General features: G+C 31.8%; 1 protein-coding gene across 1 annotated transcript; it reads right to left on the bottom strand.

The window, feature by feature from the left end:
* Positions 1–9136: 9136 nt before the first annotated feature.
* Positions 9137–24067, bottom strand: LOC128159489 (aminoacylase-1-like). The gene is made up of 16 exons (XM_052822606.1): positions 23919–24067; positions 20186–20250; positions 19543–19647; positions 18544–18615; positions 17411–17433; positions 16498–16577; positions 16014–16103; positions 15579–15635; positions 15268–15341; positions 13719–13768; positions 13466–13529; positions 13210–13258; positions 11974–12080; positions 11440–11519; positions 10683–10743; positions 9137–10228 (listed from the first exon to the last, which is right to left on the bottom strand). The coding sequence occupies exons 1-16, from the start codon at positions 23992–23994 to the stop codon at positions 10076–10078; spliced, it is 1206 nt and encodes a 401-aa protein (XP_052678566.1). The 5' UTR covers positions 23995–24067; the 3' UTR covers positions 9137–10075.

The raw sequence follows: 24067 nt of genomic DNA, 5'->3' as shown, positions 1-24067 counted from the left end.
CATGTCCCCTCAAGGATGGGTTTTGACTCTAGGGCAGGGCCAAAATGGATGTATAGATGTTAATGCATATAACGTTAAAAAATTATTTTCTTTACTCCCACACACCTGAAAGGAAAACTGAATTCATGATTTTGTATACCAGATCTTTTAGTTTTTCACCAAAATAATAGGTTTCACAGTTCTTTTTGAAACGTGGTCATTACAAATTTATAATTTTTCTACTCCAGTATGAAACCTAATTATGCATATATGAGACTCCATGACAAGTTTGTGTATGGGATATATGCTACTCAGGTGACCGTTAAGGCCAATTGGCCTCTTGTTACTTTATTTCTTTTATTTTAATTCTTATTGCGCACTCCTACAAAGCTTCATCTATCATTCCTGTTATTTGCACAATGGCAACGCTCATCTACCAAACGAAAAAAGTATTGTTTAAAAAATGAAATGGTCCTTACAAAATCTAAATGTGTTTATCCGTAATTTGTTTATTGTGTTCAATTTAATAAAAAGTATCAAAAATATTTCATAAAACAAAAGTCATAAAGCGTATTTAGAAGGTACACAAATCCCCTGGCGTCGCTATTTCGTAGTCTTCCCGTACGCTGGTTTTTGGTGAACGGTTTTGATTATAAGGTAATCTCTGAATACCGTCAATGCTCTATCTCCCGTCATCTTCTCGTAGATATCTTCAACTTTTCACTGACAAGATCCAAACGTATAAAAATTAGCTGGAACCCGACAACCTCGTATGTCAGTTAGTAGTGTGCATGTGCAAACAAGATGTGATAATTTATGTTTAATTCAATTTCATTAGCTTAATTTAGAGTAAATGTTTTCAGTTCCAAACCACCTAGATAATCGGGGACCAATGGGCATATATGTGAACATTTTCCTTGATTTCCCATTTTCCTTTCTCGGTTCCAGGCATTAGGGGCACTCATTCAAGTTTGCATATTCATATTCCCCGCTGTCTCTAAAAATGACACAGTCATTAATACACACGTCATATTTTTGAAGCGGCATAAGCAAAGGTGCAACAAGTGTCCTGGCTTCCTTATAGGATGAGGGTAGGTGATTGGGCTGGGGTAAAGATGACTTCTCATACATGAGACTGTCTGATAAAGCTGTTTTTGACATCCCATGGTTCACAGAAAACATATATAGATGTTTGGTGACTGCCTCTAACACTGAAGTGCTGGATCCTTCAAAGAGTGGCTGAGTGAATTCTGGAGCATTGAAGGAACTCTCTGGGTACTCAAAATTTAGTGACGACAATAGACTTTCGGTCAACTTCTCTTTATGCTAATAGAAAGAATACCGTGAAATCCATGCTCCTTGGCACTTTACAGAAGTACAATACTTGTGGGTACCTGAAAATAATAATAATAATAATAATAAATAAAATACAATTTTTTTATTTTTTTTAAGTGTTACAATCTCAAGTTAGTTAAGCTAAATAATTGAATGACAATAAGCAAATATGATATAACTTTCTTATTAAAAAAATATTTTTTTTAAAAACCTATCAGAAAATTACCAGGTTGAGATCTGCTTCCCATTGCAACAAGTTGTGTACAATGGATCAAAATGCATATTCCAAACAATAGATAGGAATAATGCATACAAAACATACATGTCCATTCAATTAAACTGTTAAGTACTTATTACTGACTCTGAACTAAGTTGAGATATTTGCAATTATCACTCCCAAGGGTGTGTATATATATAGATTTGACTTCTGAAGTAGTAATGTATGTGAGTGTGAAGTGATGAGTGCTGAATTCGCGATGGTCATACAAAGATGAAAGAGTGTGAAACAAAGGCTTGCAGCTGTGCGATTTACAGTAGTCATCAAAGGATAACAAAATTGATTTAAAGAACAATAGGTTGATCTATTTTGGTCATCTCATTGCAGAAGAAATATCAAATTATGCATCTTGGAAACCAAATATAAATGCATTAATAAAAAAATCTGACTTTTATATAAAACTTGTTAAAAATGTCTACAAGCCTTTGTCTATTACCTAATAATCTGTTTATAAGTGTGTATTTGTTTAAATTAGCAGATCTAATTAATGATAATTAATATTGGTATGGCTATAAATGTGTATATATAGCAAAATAGGTGCATGTAACTGTTCAACAAATATTTTAATTATATCAATTATTTGGTTTCCTGATGATCCATATCTAATTATGAGTTCATAATTAGTAGTACATAATTATGAGGTGCTAATGATCTTCTTAAATTAAGGCACACATTTTTCATGCCTTACTTTATGTGTCAGTCTATCTGAATAACAATTGTGCAAGATGTCCACAAATCCTGTGTATCACAATTTGTCTTGGGATACTTCCTTCCAAAACTCTCAGCAACGACATTACAGACAGTGTGATTTTAACTGCCTATGCTGTGCAAGAATGCAACTTGGGTTTTACAGTGCTTGCAATACATCGAAGGAGTCTCGCTCATCACAGACCATCGAGTATGACACCCTGCCCCAGACAATGGACGAGGCAAGATTGTGGGAAAAGGGCACCACTGAACACACATCTCTGCAAGTGAGTTAGGCAAGAATGAATAAAAATATATAAGAAATTGCTGAATTAATTAATCCATAATCTTACAATTTATTACATGCAGTCGTTAAAATACATCCCTTGAACAAATCTCCAATCTAGGAATATATTAACCACTAATTATAATCATCACAATTATGTTATGTGAATTAATGCAAGCTACATGTGCTTCATGTATATGCAGGCTAACTTATTCTACATTTGCCCCCCCCCCCAACAAAAAAAACCATGAAAAATTGATATCATGAAACCCCACATTAAGTTAAATATCATCACTTCAATGTAGAACATGGAAGAACATAATTAATATCTCCAACTTAAGAATCTATATTATCCTCTAACACTAACTGTCATCAACAAAATATGAATTAATGCAAGCTACATGTACATCATGTATATATATGCAGACTAATTAATTCCAACCCCCCCACCCCCCCAATAAAAAATAGCCATGGAAATTGATATCATGAGACCCAAAATAAACTTAATAAAGTATAATATAATCAATTCATTGTAGTACATGCATGAACATGTTAATGAGATGAAAAGCAAAATATAGTGGTAACAAAATTCAAGATGGTACATGTACATGTAAAATGATTACTTGTATAAGAATGCGCCATCAGTCAAAATAATGATAAAATGAAAACTGTTATTATTTCATGGCTTATAACTACATTGTTCATATTTGAAGATGCAACCTTTAACTTTTAATTATTACGCTAAAGTGCTTTTGCATGCTGAATTTGATGATGCATTGTAGAGGCCCCAGCGATGAAAACTTGATAGTATATATTGAACATATTTACGTAAAATTTTTATAGCACATTTTATGTTTAAAATATTTTACTCCAAATTATGTGGTTTACAGATATCAAAACGGGTCACTTTCCTTCAAAATCTGTAATTCAGTTCTTTAGAATGGCTGATTTTCTCTTAACTGGGAAATACAAATCTGTTTGATTTGTTTAATGTGACACATGTTTAGGAAATAAGATATATGCAGCTAGTAAGCAAAAAAGCAGAATTCTGCATGCTTTGCGATATATTTCACTGCCTGTATTAGGTATCTTAAAATTCACATTATCATCTATTTCAAAAGGCATCCTATGGCAGCTAAAGTACAAGTTTCAGTCCATCTTTTTCAACCCGAAGAGCAAAGATTTCCATTTTAAAGATTATAATTATTCAAAGCACAAAATAAACTTAAATCCTGTTACAGTTCCTGTAATTGTTAGTTAGCATGGTTACCAGCAATAATAAAACAATCACATAAATGAATTGACTCTTGACAGTGTTATTCTCCTGTTTTAAGGAGATATTTTCTTAACAGAGTGGTGCTTACTGTGGTAGTGACAATACCACACTTTATTTTTCCCAATTTTTTGGCAGGCCCATATTATTTAATACATCAAAGAAACTATAACTTTTGGTTTCATGTTTATGATAACTGCATAGATGTTCAGACCTATACCTGACTTAAATCTTAAATCAATAAACACTGATTTATTTAAATGCCTGATGCATTACTGGATAGTCAAAATGTGTTAATAAAATCAAAAGCTATATGATAAAATGTCATAGCAAACAAGATGTGCTTTATAATTGTCTACATTCCAACATGTTTGATTAAGACCCAGTATGCTGTACACAGCAAGTATCGTAGTACTGTGATTCTGGGAAGTACCAGTTATTCCTAAGAAATACCTAAGAAATGATCGAAGAATTTAACACTTTTCACCAATTTTTTTCCTCTGTTTGAATTTAAACACCGTATTGGCATTCGGAACTCTTGAGATTGTTCATATTGTATGCACTGATTTAGAGTTATCTCCTGTATTTCCTTTGATGAATATATGACAAATTTTAAATGAAATTTTTCAGGTATTTGTAATATTGTTTCTGAGTTTATCCATGCAAATGTGATATTTTGGAAAAATAAACTAAAGAGCATCCCGTGATTTAGCGTGAATGTAATGCGCATGCGCAAGATTGTAAAGCGAAGCTTGATTGAGAAAAAATAAAAACAAATTGGTGATCTTCAAGCACCAATAATTTTTAAAATATATAAAACAAAAGACAGTACTCTTCCGATTTCTCGGTATTAAGGCCAAACAAATCGATTCTATTATTTAAATATACTAGTATTACAGATAAAAAAAGTTCTGTATAAGAATATAGCAGAATATTCCATGCAAACTAAAATATATGAACTTTTTCTTCACTTATTGATAGTCTATAGCTAAAAGATTTTTTTAATCAAATCTAAAGTTATTTGTTCACTATCCAGCCACCTTAGATTTGGTATCTCGTTATCACTTTTTTACTCATGCTTCGACAAATTCTAGTTAGAAGTGATATGGTGTCTAACTGAGCGTTATTCACTTTATAGATTTCCTTTTTGTGTTTGTAGATTTTTGTAAAAACAAGGTGAACTATATTTTAAATATTTTTGTTACGTAATCCTTTGTTCTTTTTGGCTTTTATACAAGATAAAATACTTCTGATTTTAAAAATAATCCAATAAGTTACCTGTAGGTGTCCATTCTTAACACAATGGATAGAAAACTGTATATTCTAAATATAATGGACAGAGCCAGGTAACATTGAAACATATTGGACGGCTACGGGTAAGTTGAAAACAAGAATAAAGGCATCACATTTGCAAATAAACAGATCTAATGTTTAACACCTTGAGAATTATTGATTTTTTTTTTAAGTTGGTTGAAAATCAACTAAACATAAGCACAAATTTGAAACCCATAATACATGACACAATAATAGATCGAAAGACAAAGCACATTTTATTCATTTACAACGAAGAGGTTAAGAATATATTTAATTATTATTGTCAGTGACAATTATTTATCAAATTGACATCATGTTAACATCATTACGAAATCACTGCTTTGGTAGGTGTTTTTCATTAGCACACTGTTTTTGTCCTAATTTATGTTTATCAAGATATTATTTTCAGATTAGGAAATTACCTTGATAACTTTTTTTTGAAAGGATCAGTTTTGTCTCTGTATTATGCGGTTTAGCTTGAAAATATGAGAGGTTAACAAACACGCCATGTTTTTAAATGAGTTTAATATCGATAGTTGGTTGCTGTAAACACATTACAGAGGGCAGTTACTGTTTACGTTATAAATGAATTAAAATAACAATACATAAACTACTACCACACAAATACGTCCTGTAAAACTCCTTATTACAAACAACATAAGGATTGGAATAATTCACTTGTGAATAAAAGGGTATCTCTTAAATATATTTAACTTAGATAGAAGCATTTCATTTGAAACAATGTGTTTAGCGATGGTTCAAAACCTCCCTGTAAACAGCAAAAGAATATGTAATGCTTTGCGAATTAATGGTGGCACAAGAAAACCCTATTAAAACACATTTTTAAAGGAATAAAACTGTCTAGACTGTTTACATTGTGAAAACAAAATCCACGAGAGCCTCTGCGAGTGAATCAAAGGACAATGACAGCGCTTACCTACCAAACGACGGAAATATTGTTTAAAAAATCAAATTATCTTTAAAAATCTGTACTTTTATCTGTATTTTGTTTATTGTGCACAATTTGATAAACAGTATCGAAAAAAAATGTAAAAGGCATAAATACACGGTATTTTAGTACTAGAATGCACAAAAACGCGTGCAATGAAAAAAAAGCCAGCCTCCTTAAACTTAGTCATTAAGTATATCTAGAAGGTACAAAAAAATCCCCTGGCGTCGCTATTTTGTAGTCTTCCTGTACGCGGGTGTTGGGAGACCGGTTTTGATTATAAGGTTATCTCTGAACACCGTCACTAATTTTATCGTAGATATCTTCAACTTTTCACTGACAAGAGCCAAATGTTTTCTCAAAATACCTTGATCCCAACAAAATTATAGGGAGATAGGAGCGCGCATGTGCAAACCAAATGAGATAGTGTACTGGCTTTGAAAGGTTGTGGTCTTATTTGCATAAAGGGCAGTTAAGAAAAGAGTTTACTTGGTCAGTTTTTTTTAAAGTACGTGTATAATTTTACTGAAAAAAATTACATTTTAAAACCCAATAGAGATCATCTTATTTTAAAAGAGAAATTGAAAATAAAAATAAATAACGTTTACATATATTAAAGATTTTGATATATAGAACATATTTCAATAAAATCTCTATTTGTTACATTGCATTTTATCAACACGTTTTAAATTAAATATAATTTTTTCGGGGTTATCTTTCGATGATGAAAATATGTTCTTTAAAATTCTATAATGAAAGTAGGCTATTCCAAAAAATCAATTTAAAATGGTGTTACTTAAACTGTGAATGACAATAGGTATTTTGCGATAAAATCTTCCCTTTAAAAAAATTTATAATCTTTTCTAATTTACTTCTTAATATTTTTTGAAGGATTCAAGTAAATGTTTTTCCACTTTTTAAACCATTTTAAATTTTAAATCTATGAAGATATTACATTAATCAATTTACGTATTTTTAAACATTTTTTAATAATAATAAACTGATTTTTTAAAATTGTTTTTCCAATTATTTTTCAAAATAAAGAAACATATTTTTAGTGTTAATTAAATTAAGAGCATTTAGGAATCGAACCGCCCTTTCAAACAGCGCCGAACATTTTTTTTTTGAAAGACCTGAGAGAATTAAACATCATAAGCTTGAGACTGGTGTTTCTAACAAATTTTATAGTCCATGCAAGTTTGAAGGGAAGCTTGTGTTTTTCAGAGATGACATCGTAACACAACCTAGCCTCAGCAACAAAGGGTCCAGTGTCTTCAAATCTACAATTTAAATTTTTAATCGACATAAATTAAAACGTTTTTCAAGACGAGCTGTGAATTCAAATCTAACAATCCGAAATTATTTAGTTATTTAAAGTTGTTGTCCTGGTTGAGGGTTTTACCCCGTAGAGATGACGGCAATATACTTAGAATCACGTTGAATGGCCTTAAAAGCTAGTCATTTGTTAATATGCAGTCAGAATACACCAACAGCAAGAGATATTATACCGTATCACACATTCATATACACACTCATTGCCTGTTCGTTATGTTTTGAAAGTATCCTAATTAATGGTTTGGGTCAATTTATGTTCATGAACAAGGCAGGTTAAAATGCGAAAACAAATTTAACAAGAAACAAAAAACAAACAAAAAACCGTTAAGTATAAATATCCGGGCTCGTTAAACAGTAACCGGTTTCATGATATGACATCATAATAGACTAAATCCCGCAACAATTCGTATACCCAGCTTAATGGCGGGACCTCTTAGTCTCTAATTAGACTGTTATGCTTTGTATTCAGCTGGTCAGCAACAGTGTTGTAAACTCAAAGTAATTAGAATATTGGAGAGAACGAAATTACCATGTGGTGGAGTTTAAATATATCAGATAAAAACATACACTGTTAAACGAAGATGCTATACACGCTACACTCATCCCCATGATTCAGCAAATATCGACAGTTTACACGATTTCCACATATCTTTTATATAATATGAAAAGGTGAACTTTTGAAAATTACGGTGTTCCAAAGTAAATAAATCAAATTAAAGAGAGAGAAATAGAATTACGCGTTTGGTCAACACAAAACTATCAAGTTTTCCATCCGCTTCATAGCCACACAAACGCAAGGGAATGCAAATACTGCAGCCTGGCATACATCATGATCCAGAATCCTCTCATTGAAACACGATGTCTTCATGAACTATATAAATTTATTAAGATGCATTCTCTTTAAATGCAATGTGTCAATCCCATTCTAAATATTTTAAGACAGAAATCGCAATCAATTAACACTAAACCAATGTCCAAAACAACTCGGTTTGTTTAGATTTGCAATTTCCAGAAGAGTTTTAATAACCTGTAAATTGATAGGTCATGACTTGTGATGCGTGAAACCTTCCGTATGATAAAATTTCAAGAAGCTCTTTTTATTTCCGTTGTCATAATCAAAAAGTAAACATCTATTTTGAGTCACCGTGCCACTTTATTTGGAACTACATGCATGTTCGTGAATAGAACGATTTAAACTGTTGATTAATCAACATCCGGTATACCATGCACCGAAGCTATAGCCTGCTTAAAAAATATTCTTCTACTACAAAATAGTATTCAAAATTTGTTTTGTTTTCATTCCTGTTTATTTAAAACAAAAATATACATAATCAATATTATTACATATTCCTGTTCGCATCAAACTATATTTCTTACTCTCAAATTTTAGATGTTGTCTTCGTTTTTAGAAAGATTAGGTTTTGTGTATATCAATATCAGAGTTTAAATCCTTAATGAAGATAACTAGTCCGATTTTTAATGAGATTCTCGTAAAAGAAAAAAATCAATCATATATTTTAAAGATGTACATCTAATTTTATCTAAAAAAAAAAAAAACCTTTTCAAATACAGAAAAAGGTATCTCAAACTCAAGTCAAACATCTTTAAAATTTCTTTATTTCTAAAAAAGTATATCAAAATCATTCAAAAAATTGGAGAAACTGGAACTAAATACAGACTGAATACAGACAACGCCCACAAGTGAAACACCATTATATTTTTAAAATAAATGCATTTATTGTAAAAAAAAAATCAACTTTACACTCATTCTCTTTGATTTTTATATATAAACCCTTACAACCATAGCACCATAAATCTTAAATACATAGATATATAATCAAATCATTTACATCCCTGACTTGTGTTCAGCTTGTGATCAATATATGGATTTTTTCACTTTCAAAATGTAGTTTCTTTACTCGTTATGAATTTTAATTTTATATATCTTTTGTTTGGAATTCTTATTAATCTTATTAATAAATACATAAGAATTTAAGGGGGTATTAGAATATAATTATCATTGCACAAGAAATTTTTTTGGTGAAAAAAAACTTCTCAACTTGAACCTTTGCGTATGTTAAATATATATTTTAATTTGAAAAAAATCATCAAAACATTGATTTTAATTGATCCATTTCAGCAAGACATGTAAAAGTTAACTGACGTATTTCTCCCACTATAAAGACGATCTAAACAGAGAAAGTAAACAAAAATACATAACAATTAAAACCGGTAGTCACGACATCTGATCCCAATGAACAAATCAGAAATGATCAGCGAAAATTACAGTGAACTGACTACATATGGACTATATATTAAGGTCACATTTACCTAGGTCAAACTAAATGTTCCTCCTAAAACAATTACGACAATATCATTTTACTAACCTATAGTCTTTATTCTGCACCACATGAAAATTCTGATAGTCAGTTAATCAAAACCAAATTAAAGTTAGTAAACTCGTTTTTGATGTTTCAATGCTTTCAAAAACTTTTAAATTAATATTCAAATTATTCAAGTATAGATTTTATTAAAATTTTAGGCAATGCCTAATGGTTATCAAAAGTATATATTAATAAAGCGCAGCCCAATAATGACAACTTTTTATAACACTGACGTCTTGATGACATCACAATGACACTATTGCTTAGGTAGGTTGGCTAGAGCAGGGATAAGTTCACAGTAGATGTCTATCCCACGCAGGAAAACCTTCTCATTCAGAAACTCGTTGTGGTCGTGAAGCAATATCGGTGTGTTGTTCATCGGGGAAAATCCAAGGGCAGGTATACCGAGCTGTAATTAATTTAAACAGCATTACAAAGAACAAACTATTTTAAAAGGCATATCACTCTTTAAATACAATTATGGTTCGTTAACCTAGATTGGTTAGGCCTTGGATTTATCCGCTCTCATAGTCATCTGCTGTAGCTTGTTAAGCATTATCGTATTTATGGCGCTTTTTATTATGAATCAGTTGCCAGGTTTCAAACCCAACAAAAGCAGTCAATGTTTTAGGCATATCCCGCCAAACCCAGGTTGACAAGTTATGTTTAATTACAATCACAGTACTGAAATATAAAATCCATTTTCAAATAATATTTCAAAATATTTTTAAACCTTAAAACGAGTAAAAATAAGAGTTAGACTGAATGTTACTAGCGACACAGAATTTTGAATGGGGACTTGTTGGTATAGTCTAACTGTATCGAAATCAATTACATAGTCAGCATATAAACAGAGCTCGTACCTCCCGGATGTATCTGATATCAGTAGCAGCTGGAAAGATTTCCTTCTCAATTGTAATGCCTCTGTAAAGAGAATCCTTGAATTACAATACAGATGAGGTATAACATGGGGCGTTTGGCTCTATGGTGAGCGACTTGTGTGACTATAAATGCAAACTTATTATTTATCTGTTTAACTAAGAAAGGAAGTATTATGCATATCTTACGTTTGAGATATTAAAAAAGTTAAGAGTATTCAGGATGGTTCGATATAAAAATTACTGAGTGTACATGTTTTTTCTTAATAAAAAGTCATGAAGAATATCTTGTCAGTCCAACATGTGGCCTAGAATCTAATACATACATGTATAGATCATTTATTTAAATAAGACATGGGTCACACAGCTAACCTTAGCAATAACGTCTATTCTAAATTGATTTTGAGAGCATCCCTTCTCCACACATCCAATCGGTGCCTACTACCAGATCTTTCCCTTCAGGTCACAGACAATATTTATACGTATTTTAATTCTGTTTATTTATAAAATCATCTCCACTTACGATTTTTACTAAATGTCTTTTTATGCAAGTTTGATTTAAATTCACCAGGGGATTGCAGAGAAAATTTAGTTTTCTGATGCAGATTTATTAATTGCAGTTTAAGAGTATTGGCTTTGTTGTTATAGAGGTCTGGTCAATATTTTTCTATGACTGATTTTTAAATTGCTTCATAAAGGTATTTTATAAACCCTCATGTACTTCTGTGGAATTAATACTTACAGTCTCTCAAACACAGAGGTGAAGGTGCTCCACCATGGACAGCTTTTGTCTGTGGAGGTCATACCTTGGGCTGGGTTGTACTACAAACACAGGATGACGTAATGCTAATGACACATTTAATCAGGTTGTGTATGTAAATGTACCGGTATCTCTTTAACAAAATTGTTCTGCTTGGAAACAGTGGCCGACATTTGCAACGCAAATTATTAGATTTTGGTTGTAAAAGTAACTATCGATTAAGATGGTACTGCTACAGAACAATGGCTGTAGTAAACAATGAAAACTGTATCATTATATTTTTGGCTTTAAAAATAGAATAAAGGCAAGATTGCACTACAGCGAGATATAGGCTGAAACTGTAACATTTCCTTTCTTAACTGCTCATCAGTGCTCCCTGCCCCTCTAAAATTACGAAATATAGAAACACATCTACAGAGTATGGCTCTTCGTGTCGCACGTTGTATGATATTTTTCTGTGATTTATGGGACAGTTGAGCCTGTCATATTGTTGATGACCGTCATAGGACAACTTACTTGAACAAATTCATAGGTGATACCTTCCCCGGCTTGTTTCAACCATTCCTCCATCATTGTTTTGAAATCGTTCAAGCCTTCAGTAGGAGCGATTCTAATGTCAAACCCTAGTAAAAGACCAAAATAGATGATTATTCTGATGTCAAACCCCAGAGAAAGACCAAAGGAAGGTTATTGTGATGTCAAAGCATAGAAAAGGACCGAATAAAAGGTTATTTTGAAATATGTAAAAAAAATAATACAAAGCAATGAAAGAAATATTTTTTGTACTGGCGGTTGTTTTTGTATCAATGATCCCATCTATCCCATCTCTATATGAATTAAAATTACATAAGGTTTATAATGTTTCTGGTCTCAATGATTTGCTTTTTCCTTTTTATTACTTTCAAATAATGAATAACTACATATTTTTTTTAATATTTCATGACTTCGAATCAATAGGAGAGGCACTTATAACTTCAATGTCACCTAGTCTGAAATTTTATCAAATTGGTTTTTTTGGACATGCATTATTTATGTTTCTCTAACGTACAGTGTTTTATCTTTCAACTTTTGCTATTTAACTTTAAAAAACCTCCACATTCGAGTACCATTTTATTCGGCATCACATTGCGCACAAAATTGATTGAATTAAAACAGGACCATTTTATACTTGGGCATGCCCTGCAAGAGAACGAGCTACCGTCTCCTCTAAGGTGAAGTTACAGTAGCTCTTTTATCAAACCATTAACAGAGACTTTCACCTCGGTCAAGCCCTCGGGGAACAAGTCCTGTCTCTGTTTGAAAAAAGAGCTAATCCACTTCAGGTGGCTCATACACCTTGAAATAGTTTCCCAAATCAGCAGAAAACTACTTGATTATGATAGACTGCATGATGCATAAGACGTATGTAACTCGAAGAGGCTATTCAATAAGCAATTTTGGATAAAAAAAAATATGATTTTCAAAAACTTAATGTAGTAAATATGAACAGAATTTCAGATTCTAACTTATTATCTGCGGTTCACAAGCCCAACTAATACTTTCAATACTGAGCTATGATGAACTATGATGATATGAAACCAAATCGATTGATACAGACAATTAAACAAAACATTAAATCGCCATCTTGTGACGGAGTGTCTAAAAAAGTATTAGTTTTGATGTAGAGAGGTACCAGGTAGGAAAATGATTTCGCTACTTCAATTCAATAAGCAGCCATGAGTCTTGATGTTTTATTAAATACGTTGTACAGACCTAAAAACATTTCAGTCGGAACAACGTTCAGTGATTGTTCAAATCCTCCCTGCAAAAGAAAAAGTATACTGTTATTTTACACATAAAATATCGTTAAGGAGGAAAAATTAAATCCTCATTTTTTCACACAGTTTCAATGTACAGTGACATCCCAATCGGTCCAATGCATCTACCTTTAACATTTTATCTTTCACTCATTAATACATATATCCTTTTTGTCTCTATATGATTGACAGTTAATAAATAGGTGTGTTACCTTAAGGTTGGTCAGATTCACTGTGGTAACATCACCTAGTCGTAAGCAGCCATGAGTCTTGAGTCTACAAACAGAGATCCATCATGAGGCTATTTGATATATCAAGAACGTTAATTTTGCAAACTAAAATGCAAATATTTTTAATTTAAAAAAATGTAAAAGTTAACTTCAGATAAAAGAATCAAATATTTATGTCATAATATGATCCAATATTTCTCCATCTAAGACTAAATTCTAAATTTAATGAACTTACTTTTTCTCTTGCTCATCTCTGAATGAAAGAAAACTGTTTATTACTTTTCTCTGTAAATCAAAATGAAAACTCTTTATATAGCCTATTTGTTCATATAACAACCACGCTTAATATACAAGTCTAAAAATTAGGCAGGAAAAATACTGTACCCTAGTCTTAATAAATAAAACCTTTTTTCTCATTGCAAATCGCCAATATCAAAGTTGTAAACAGTGAACATATTTGTGTCTGTATTACATAACATTTCGTCACTTAGCACCAAATTAACGGGTATATTTAATTTGGTGATAAGTAGCAAAAACACAGGGTGAATTTCTACCATTCAGTCCACTAGATGTTAACTGAAAGGTCTGGAAAAGTGACCGATTGGCATAACTACGTCATTAAGACACCTATTAGTTACATGTACCTTTGAGTCATATTTCAGTGGATGATTCGCAGAGATTCATCCTTAGAAAATTCAAGTGAAAATCTTACTGGAAAATCACTCTAAAAACAGTGTTTAGATGAATAGTATTTGTACATATAAGAATAAAACGAACCAAATTCTTCTGAAGAAGATCTGAAGCAGCTATTATCTATAACATGATTAAAATGAAATCTTAATTTAGCGGGCTGGGTGGTTGTGGCCATTTTTAGACTGTATTTTCCACCTTCAGACGAATAGCTCTAGATATAGATATAAAAAATGTTAAAACTGTTTTATATAATTCTTTTCTAACTGATAGTTTATGGCCAAAATCTATCATTTTTAAAAGTTAAAAGGGGCATGGCCATGATTTTGGTCAAAAAAATATTTTATGTTTTTAATGTTTGCATTGCTTCAGTAAGGAATTTCTAAAAGTCAACCAACATTTGAATGCAGTTGACGAGCTAAAAGCGAGATACAGAGATCACAATTCTTAATTGTGTAAACAAAGCTCAGTTCATGTTTCCGTTAACATTTTGAATGAAAGGAAATTCTATGTTAGGACCTAAAACGAATGTGGCAACCACTAGGAACTGCTTATTTATGTTCAGAATGAATTAGCAGATATAAAAAAAATCAGCTTGAATAAGAACTTATAACGGTGTATGGAACCAATATAAACAAAAACATGACACGGGCCTTGATTACATTATTAAGAATTGTCCTCAGTAACTTGCTTGAGACTCTTCCACTGATTCTCAAATTTTGGTGTGATATGATAAAAAGCCTCCATTTAGAATATTTCTATAGTAAAACCATTTTTTTTGGCAAATAAAACTATAAAACTACATTATGTATTTAGAAATATAGGTTTTTCTCATAGTATTAACTATTCATTTGTTTGGATGTTTGTTCTCGAACAAGTCAATTATCTTCTGATAAGTTACGTTGACTAATCAAAACGAGCTGTTCAAGTGGCATACTGCTTATGCTTATATACGCAAGGTTATTTCCCATTTACCCCCTCTGCCTATAATAAGACAGGTTTTTTTTTAAACACTAACAACCATTTTCATGGAAGACATACAAATTTGTTTCAATGATAATATAAATCAATTGGAGAACTGTTTGGACACAGACCACTTTTTCTGCCGCATTGTCCTCTATGAACCTTGACCCATGACCTGGTTTTCCGGGACATCGAACTCGAATCCCTGATTAAATTTTTTGAGAAAAAATGGTTAAACAATTGTGTTTCTCATTATATATGCCATTGGCAGATTACTATTAAAAGTCATCAACTGTTATTCCAATTAATGAAATATAAATTCACTATTTAACAAATAAACATCTTAAGATTTCCTCATACGGAAAGTATATAATTTATATATAAACATCTTGGAACTGCATTAATCTATTACAATGGGATACAATCCTCAAACAACTCTTACACCATGGAATTCTTTCTCCATAGAACACAGTAAAAGCATCAGTAGGATTGGCCAGACCTAAAAAGTAGAATTCTATAATCAGTAACATGCAATATGGACCATATCGCTTATTGGAGTCACAACGATCGACTGTGACCCAAACTTTTGACTTTTTTTTTCAAGATGACAAAACTACATGTATTTAAGACAAACATAAAATATTGACAAAACAAATACACTAGCAAAGGCATGTCAATGAAACAGGAAAATCTAATCAGCTTTTAAAGCTTTTAAGCATGTCCAAAGCAATATTTTTTGCCAAATTATGAAAGGAATAAAATTGCTCTTAAAAAACTTGAATAAAATTATATAACAATACAAAAATTATGTTAAGAAATAAAAATTATATTACATTTCAAAATTATGTTTTATTTTTTATAACATTTTATTTTGTACCTTCATCCAGTCCAAAACCTACATTCAGTTTCTTAAATTCTTCGTGTTGAACAAATTTGGCCATTCCTAGTTTTCCTCCTATTTCTTCATCTAGATATTAGACAATAAAAGGTAACGTAACAATATTTCTCAAATTAATTCCATTATATTTTAATTTGTTCCTGGAATAATTAATTCCCATATAAATTTATTTGTTCCTTGAATTTGTGGAACTATTTTTTATTCAATGTCTAAATATGCAAAATAAATCAGAAACTTAAGTTGTTTTTTTATGTAAGCTTTATTTGAGTACAAACAGGAAGGTAGAGTTCAACATATTTAAAATTCCGAAAGGTTGATAAATAAGGTGAGTCGAGGATCTCAAGGGACATGAGTAATACCACACCTAGAGGTAATCACACCTTAACACGTTTGTGTGATGTCCAGGAAATGCGGGATAATTGGGGTAGGGAAAAATGGTGGGGTGTTCATACCATAAATGTACCTGGTATCCATGTAACATGAATCGTCCTTAAGAAATTTAGTTTATTCTCCTTCTTTAGTTTTCTAATGGCTTCCATATACCTGTCAAAGAGAAAAAATTGAAGATGAAAGAACTAACAATTAAGATCCAATTTTGCAGTAGAATTTTGTTTTAAAAAAGGATCCCCTTCCTGCATTGCAAGTTATGATTTTTTTACATAATATATCTCAAAATCAAAGGGACAAGAGTAAAATTACTGTATAAAACTACAAGGAAATATTAAGTCTGAGCCAATTTGAATGTCTCAAATTTTCTTTCTTAAACATATCTGTGTCTGGGCAAATTCAACAGGGAGCAAACCATTTGCAAGCATAAAGGCCAAAATGTGGGCTTAAATAAAGTGTAATCAGTAATGGCAACATCTTATTTAAGATTTTCTCACATAAAACTTGCCATAAAGAGGCATATTTTATCAGAACTAAAATTTGTTTCACATAAGTGAAGTAATCTTTCTAGAACCTTGATTGACGATAATGTTATTTTTTTTTTAAAATAGATCAAATATAATGATTTAACTCATATTCACATCCAGTTTCAATATGTTTTCACAACTTCAGATTATAAGGCATAAAAGATTACCATTTTCTTCCCACATAATCTCCTGATTTCACGTATCATTTATGTTTAAAATTTCATTTTTCTCTTTAAGTGAATAAATAATTCAAGATACTTAAAACAAAACCACAGTCATGTAAGTCTCAATGTTGTGTCTCTCTAACAAGAGAATGTAATCTTTCCGTTACATAACTCGGATGTAATACATACATTGTATTATATCGTACATTGGTAACATTTTAAAATATTAGGTAGTGATTTATTTTTTTAATTACTAAATCGTTCGAATAAAGTTGCTGTAAGATTTGGTGAAACTTACTGTATGCCAACACTCTTCATGTCCTGAAAATAATATATCATTCTGTAATCAAAATATTATTTTTTCTTATAATAAATCTGAATGTTTTTGAAATACACAAGGAGACTCTCTGTAGAATTCAACAATCTCTTATATTTAAATGATATAAAATCTATACTACTATATTAAAATAATAGACTCGAATTTTTTAGCTTTAATACCAATTAATCGGAAGAGTACTGTCTTTTGTTTTATATATTCTAAACATCATTGGTACTTGAAGATTACCAATTTGTTTTTATTTTTTCTCAATCAAGCTTCGCTAATTAATAATCAACGAAAATTCCTCAAAAAATTCCGGAAATCATCTGAATTTTTTGGATTTTACAATTTTGCGCATGCGCATTACATTCACGGTAAATCACGGGAGGCTCTTTCTTTTATGTTTCCACAATATCACATTTGCATAGATAAACTCAGAGACGATAAAACAAATGCGTATAAATTTTCATTAGAATTTTTTTTTCTGTTCATCAAAGAAAATACGGGTGACAACTCAAACACAGTGCATTTACTATAAAAAAAATCCCGGGAGTTTTGATTGTCAACATGGTGTGTAAAAAACGTTGTTGAAGAAATGTTGAATTCTGCAATTATAAAATTAAACTTTTCGAAGAAAGGTATTTACAGCTTCAACATGGTTTGTTATGAACAATTTGACTGTTATTTTCAATGCAACTTCATTAATTTTCTCCAAAATCGTTTTGGAGCGATCATGCGATTTTCTGCTACATTACGGGTATATGGGAGGCAGACACAGATTATATTATTCCAACTCAGCAGAATGTAGTAAAATTAATAGCATTATTGTAAGCTTAAAGCTTGGTAATGCAAATGTCAACAATATACGGTGTGTCGATGTATCTATTTCGTAAATGTCCGATATCATATGCTATGTCAACCCGTGCACGCACGGGTCAAAGTCTAGTATTTTAATATTAATGACTCAAAGAAACAAATCTCTTGTAAATGTTATGGTAATTATACCCTCAAACTAATAATACTGACATTTTTTAATGAATTATTTTTTTCATGACTAAGGGTCTAATGACATCACATTTACCGGTACTTTGATTTTAATGACAATTCCGTACCTGTGTTCCTCTTGCGTATATGTCCCCATTCTCCATCTTTTTTGCCTCAAACGGGTCACACACCCACTGATCCTGTAAAAGGTAACAACCAATCATCATGTGATGCTGAAGTGTTAGAGGTCATATGCTTAATGCCCGAATACACTTAAGGTGGCTCACTACACCGTGATATATTGTCTGAAATCTGCCAAAAATTACTTGATTATGGTAGATATCATAATGGATAAGAAGTATGATAGGCAAAAATGTGCAATTTTGGATGAAAAATTACAATTTCAAAAATTTAAATCAGTTAACATGAACAAAAGCTCCAGGCGGATTCGAACTCATAATTTGCGGTTCAGAAGCACACTACTTCAACCACCGACCTACGACGATATACAACCCAATTGAAATATATAAACAGTTTAACATTATGATAACATTTAAATCGATATCTTGTGACGTAGTGTCTTAAAACGTATAAGTGTAGGTGTAGTGAGGTACCTTAAAATTAAAATATATTTACATGTACCGATATTTTATCCAAAACCAATGTATTTTCACATGTCTGTTAAATTAGATAGTCCCCACCCCAAAGTTAATTGAAACCACGGGAAGGATATACTCTTAGCACCCATTACGCCCAAAGTCATTTATAACTAACAATTTCAAGTGGCGGAATAATGAAAACTTTCATGTATTTCTCAAAAATGTACCTATTGAGATAGCGCCATACACAAAACATACACCTTACAGCACTTGACCAGCATAGCCGACTCTTTTATTTAGGTGAAATATTCTAATTAAAAGATGATGTATAAAATCACTCACCACCAATTTTTTTTTCAATCTAAATTTGTCAAAAGAAAAATGTTTTATAGCAAACAATTTGTCTGCCAGGACTTCATTTTAGCAATGAGTTTGGGACATAGAGGAGTGACCAATTCCAGCTAATTGGTTAATTATATCTATCTAAATAACAGGTGAGACCTAATCAAACATACTGATTATACCTACCTGGAATACAGGAACGACATCTGTGTGGGAGTTCAACATGATGGAGGGCAGGGACGGGTCAGATCCAGGAATCGTCATAATCACCACGACTCTCCCAGGATGCACCTGTCAAAATGGAGAATAAAAATATCAGAAAATAACGAGCAAATTATATGGTAAACAATATGTAGAAATATTTAAACTTTTTTAATTACTTAAATATTCATTATTGGATAATTTCTTAAAAATCAGTGACTAAATAAATGCATATTTTTTAACAATTCAGACTACATGTTATTGTACACACCATACTACAAGTTTGTGTAGAATCATTCATTAATGGATATATTGTATAAGAACGCAAGTATTGTTTCTTTATTTATTTATTTTTTGTTTCTTGGGGTTTTCTAATCTTTTGCATTTAAGGTGGGGAACACACTTGTGAATTATCTGATAGATCGAAAAAGAATCGTTTTTCATATTTTTTTAAATCATACTTCAAAAAAGACTCTTTATCGATCTATCAAGTAAAATTTTTGTGTGTCGAGGAACCTTAAAGGGTGAAATTTTTATGAAATAGTCAAGCAAAAATCTCTGTCTAATATAGATTTTATTTAACATTGTTGAGTTTATTTTTTTCAGCCTAAATACTGAGTATATGTACCTCGAGTGTCCTGCACTGAATGCCCACATCTTTTGCCAGATTCTCCAAAAACACAACTACTTCATCTGTGTCAGAAATAAAAATGCCATTGTTAACATCAGTTTGGTATGACAAAAGCTAGAAATGACTAAAAGTAAATGAACCTAAACAATGACTATAGACTGTAATACTTTGAAGAACAAAAATTCAATTTATAGTCGTCAGGCAGTAACTTTAGTTTTCTTCAAAGGCAAAGATTCTCTCCACTTTTTCTATATACATGGAAGCATGTCTTTCCTATGTCAATGTGATTTCAATATCATTCTAATATGAAAGGCACTTCATATCATCATCAAACGTGGCGATAATGTCTATGTATGTAGAGCTGTAACAAGGAATCATTCTTTGATTTTTATGAGGAGATCATTACGGTCGTTACCTGATCAAATCAATCATTAAGACATCCGGGCTTTATTGGAATTGACCACGTGCGCGACCGTAATTATCTCTCCATAAAAGTTTAAAACGGAACATTTTCAATTATAACATTATTATACTAGTTCATTTATTGTTTAAGACAAGATGGAGTTATATAAAGTTATATCAACATCGCGTGACATGTTATGAGACCCAAGAATTGTCATGTATCGGTAAACAGACGAGCGAGAGATTAAAGTCAGCATCTAAATTGAATAAAGAAAAAGATCAAAGAAGAAATTTTCAGAATAATATAAAGGTCAATCTGAGGACCTTAATAAGTACACACTCTAAATATGTTTCCGATGAGTTTCAGATGTTCGATCGATGTACGGAAATTGTAAGGTTGTATCTCCAGTACAAAAATATACCTCTGTCGGGTAGACATCAGCCTGCAGCTACAGGTACATCGTAAAAAAAGTCCAATAAACGATGGTGGAAATAGGTACACATTTTCTTTACAACTAGTGACATACATGTTAATTCATTTTCTTTACAGCTATAGTGGCGTGCATACCAATTCATTAATTCACTGATGATCACTATAGAGCGTTTCTTTGGAAAGAACCAATTTACAGTTTGTTACAGAATATTTTTAGAGTACGGATACATTGTGGTTTGATGTTTGTCTTTCACTTGCTCAGTAATTAATCGGAAACTTTCGAACATGTGAAGCCAGATTCAAACACGTCAATCGGTCGCTAACAGTTTCAAGCCACTCGGTTGATAGACTATTCAGTAAACAATTGTTAGTATTGAAAAAAAAAATTAGCAATCTACCTTAACAGCATCACTGTTCAATTATGCAGAAATAACCATCGTTTCCTATAAAACCCTTAAAATAGGATCTTCATTAAATGCTATATGATTTTTTTCCCGTTTAGATTCATTTTTTTTAATTACGAAACAGAGAAACGGCTCAGCCCAACATCAAGTCGCATGGAAAAAATCGCGCACACAATAGACTTGTACTATATTATATAAATAAAAAGTATGTGATATATTAAGGTCATCATTATCCTGTAAGAGCAATGTACATAATGTTTGAAATCAACGAGTTCAACTATAATATACAAATTGATTTTTATGCAATTTATTGCCCACCGTGTATGATTTAACATTATATCCAAAACACCTCAAACTAGTCTATGAATCCTTGTTCCTTTAAATTCGTTTTAACACATCATTCATTAATTTCCATTATTTATATAACTTAATTATTGTGTTTCCCTATAACCTTCGGTCAAAAAAAAGGGAAGAAAGATTTTTAACAGAAATCTAAATTAAAAAGTAGTTGTTGCTTAATTAACTCATTATTGTTTACGGGGGCAACGTATAATATGTAATACATTTAAATAATAACGGCATGCACATGAACAAAACGATGAATGTACGACACGATAACTGACAACAGAAAAAACGATGAATGTACGACACGATGACAACAGAAAAAACGATGAATGTACGACACGATGACAACAGAAAAAACGATGAATGTACGACACGATGACAACAGAAAAAACGATGAATGTACGACACGATAACTGACAACAGAAAAAACGATGAATGTACGACACGATAACTGACAACAGAAAAAACGATAATGATAAACGGAAAAACCGATAGACTGATTTATGATAAACCTAAAAGGATTTACGTACGATATCATAATAACGCTATATATCATAGGATTTATACAAGATATATTATAGCATTGAATCATGATTTTTTGAAGTATACACTCTCATAACTGCAGCGGTGTGTGCATACAAATTGAGTAACGCGCGTTAGCGCGTTATGAAAATTTGTATGCACACACCACTGCAGTTATGAGAGTGTATACTTCAAAAAATCATGATTTAATGCTTATATTTACATTTTTTTTAATTTCTTGCCTTGTCTGCAAATGTGATTCATACCTTAAAATTCCTATCTTATCCTAAGGGTAAGTTACTATTAATGGAAGAGCCACAGTAACAGCCACAAGCGTGAACTTTGTTTTTCGCTTGTGACGTTGCAGTTTACAGCGTTCAACGTTTGTGACGTCATAATAAAACTCGTCAATTTGACCTTTGACTACTTGTTGCATTTAGAGGCATTTAAACATCACGGAATTTAATGGAAAAACACAGTAGAATGTAAATATAATAGGATAACTGCAAGAAAGAAAATTATACACGTTAGGATAGGATACTAGTACATAGCAAAACAATTTGCGGACACTGTACACATTTATTAAATTTATATTTTCTGAAGAAATATTCTATAAACTTCTACTCCCAATATACGCTCAGTATATTTTGCTGACCGTGATTCTGGATCAATCACTTTGACAAACAAGGAGGTTACCTTTATAGGTAAACAACGAATGACCTATTTATCAGCACACGTTTAACCTATTTAAAGGACTGTATGCACTGGCATATCGTGGCCGGACTTATGAGCGTATGAGAATCAACACTGAGTACACTATCGTGTACCTGAATATCTTGCATTAAAGACCTAGGACACATACATGTACCCGAATATATATAAAGATAGGATCTAAGTAATTTATCAAACAATGATTAAATAAATACATGTCAGGTCCTTCTAGTAACTGAAGTACAAAATACACTCAGCATCATGCACGTAAATATAATGACCCTTAAAATAGACGCTAGATTGCTTGAGCCAGACGTTTGCTTAGCAATAAGTCAAGGACACCGTTCTACTACAATACCAAGCACGTAAACTCAGCACAGATTCGGCTCTCCTTGATCTGGACTGACACCTTCACTGAATTGTCGCATTATGAAGGGCTGTCTCAAGATTCGGTAAAGGTGACAGTCAAAATATCAAGCCTATCCAATCTCGGCAGGAATATACCAAACGGGCAAAGATCAAGAGCAGTTCAGTTTATTCATCCAATTTTTTTAACTTATATTTTAATTTGGGGGTTCAGCAACATTCCAATTAATTTTTCTGCAATTTCAATTCATGTGTAAAGTTCAAACTTCTTATGTCTGGATGAAGTCATGCATTCTCTGCTATTTGCACTACCATTAGTAATGACGTTATGCACAGTGTCATCACATCCCGGTTAGAAAAAAAAACTATATAAAAGAAATGCATGTTTGCAAATGAATTTGTCCACTTGAGTGTTATGGGTCTCACACTAGAGTAGAAAGCTGAGTATACTGTATAACTGCTGCATCACATGATCACATGAACACTTGTATGACGCATGGAACACGTAAAAAAACAACTAACACCAAACAACGTCTCTGTCTCTTACCGTAGGCCGGTGTTGGGTGTACAGTTTTAATCCTTAGATAATCCCTGAAAACTGTCACCGCTTTTTCCTCCGTCATTTTCTCGTACTAAGTGAACACCGTCCGTCGAAGTTTTACAGAGGAAAGTCGAACGTGTATCAAAATACCCTGA

Source organism: Crassostrea angulata, chromosome 8 (assembly GCF_025612915.1).
Source record: "Crassostrea angulata isolate pt1a10 chromosome 8, ASM2561291v2, whole genome shotgun sequence".
NCBI lineage: Eukaryota > Metazoa > Mollusca > Bivalvia > Ostreida > Ostreidae > Magallana > Magallana angulata.
Note: the sequence above shows the minus strand (reverse complement) of the source record. Positions and strands in the feature narration are given on the sequence as shown.

What these genes read in the sequence shown, in the direction of transcription:
- LOC128159489 (XM_052822606.1), bottom strand. Translation starts at nt 23,994, where the DNA reads ATGACGGAGGAAAAAGCGGTGACAGTTTTCAGGGATTATCTAAGGATT. An exon ending in ACACCCAACACCGGCCTACG is followed by an intron (nt 20,251 to 23,918) that starts GTAAGAGACAGA and finishes TTTCTGACACAG; the next exon opens with ATGAAGTAGTTGTGTTTTTG. An exon ending in AGGTTTTGGACTGGATGAAG is followed by an intron (nt 15,636 to 16,013) that starts GTACAAAATAAA and finishes TCTACTTTTTAG; the next exon opens with GTCTGGCCAATCCTACTGAT.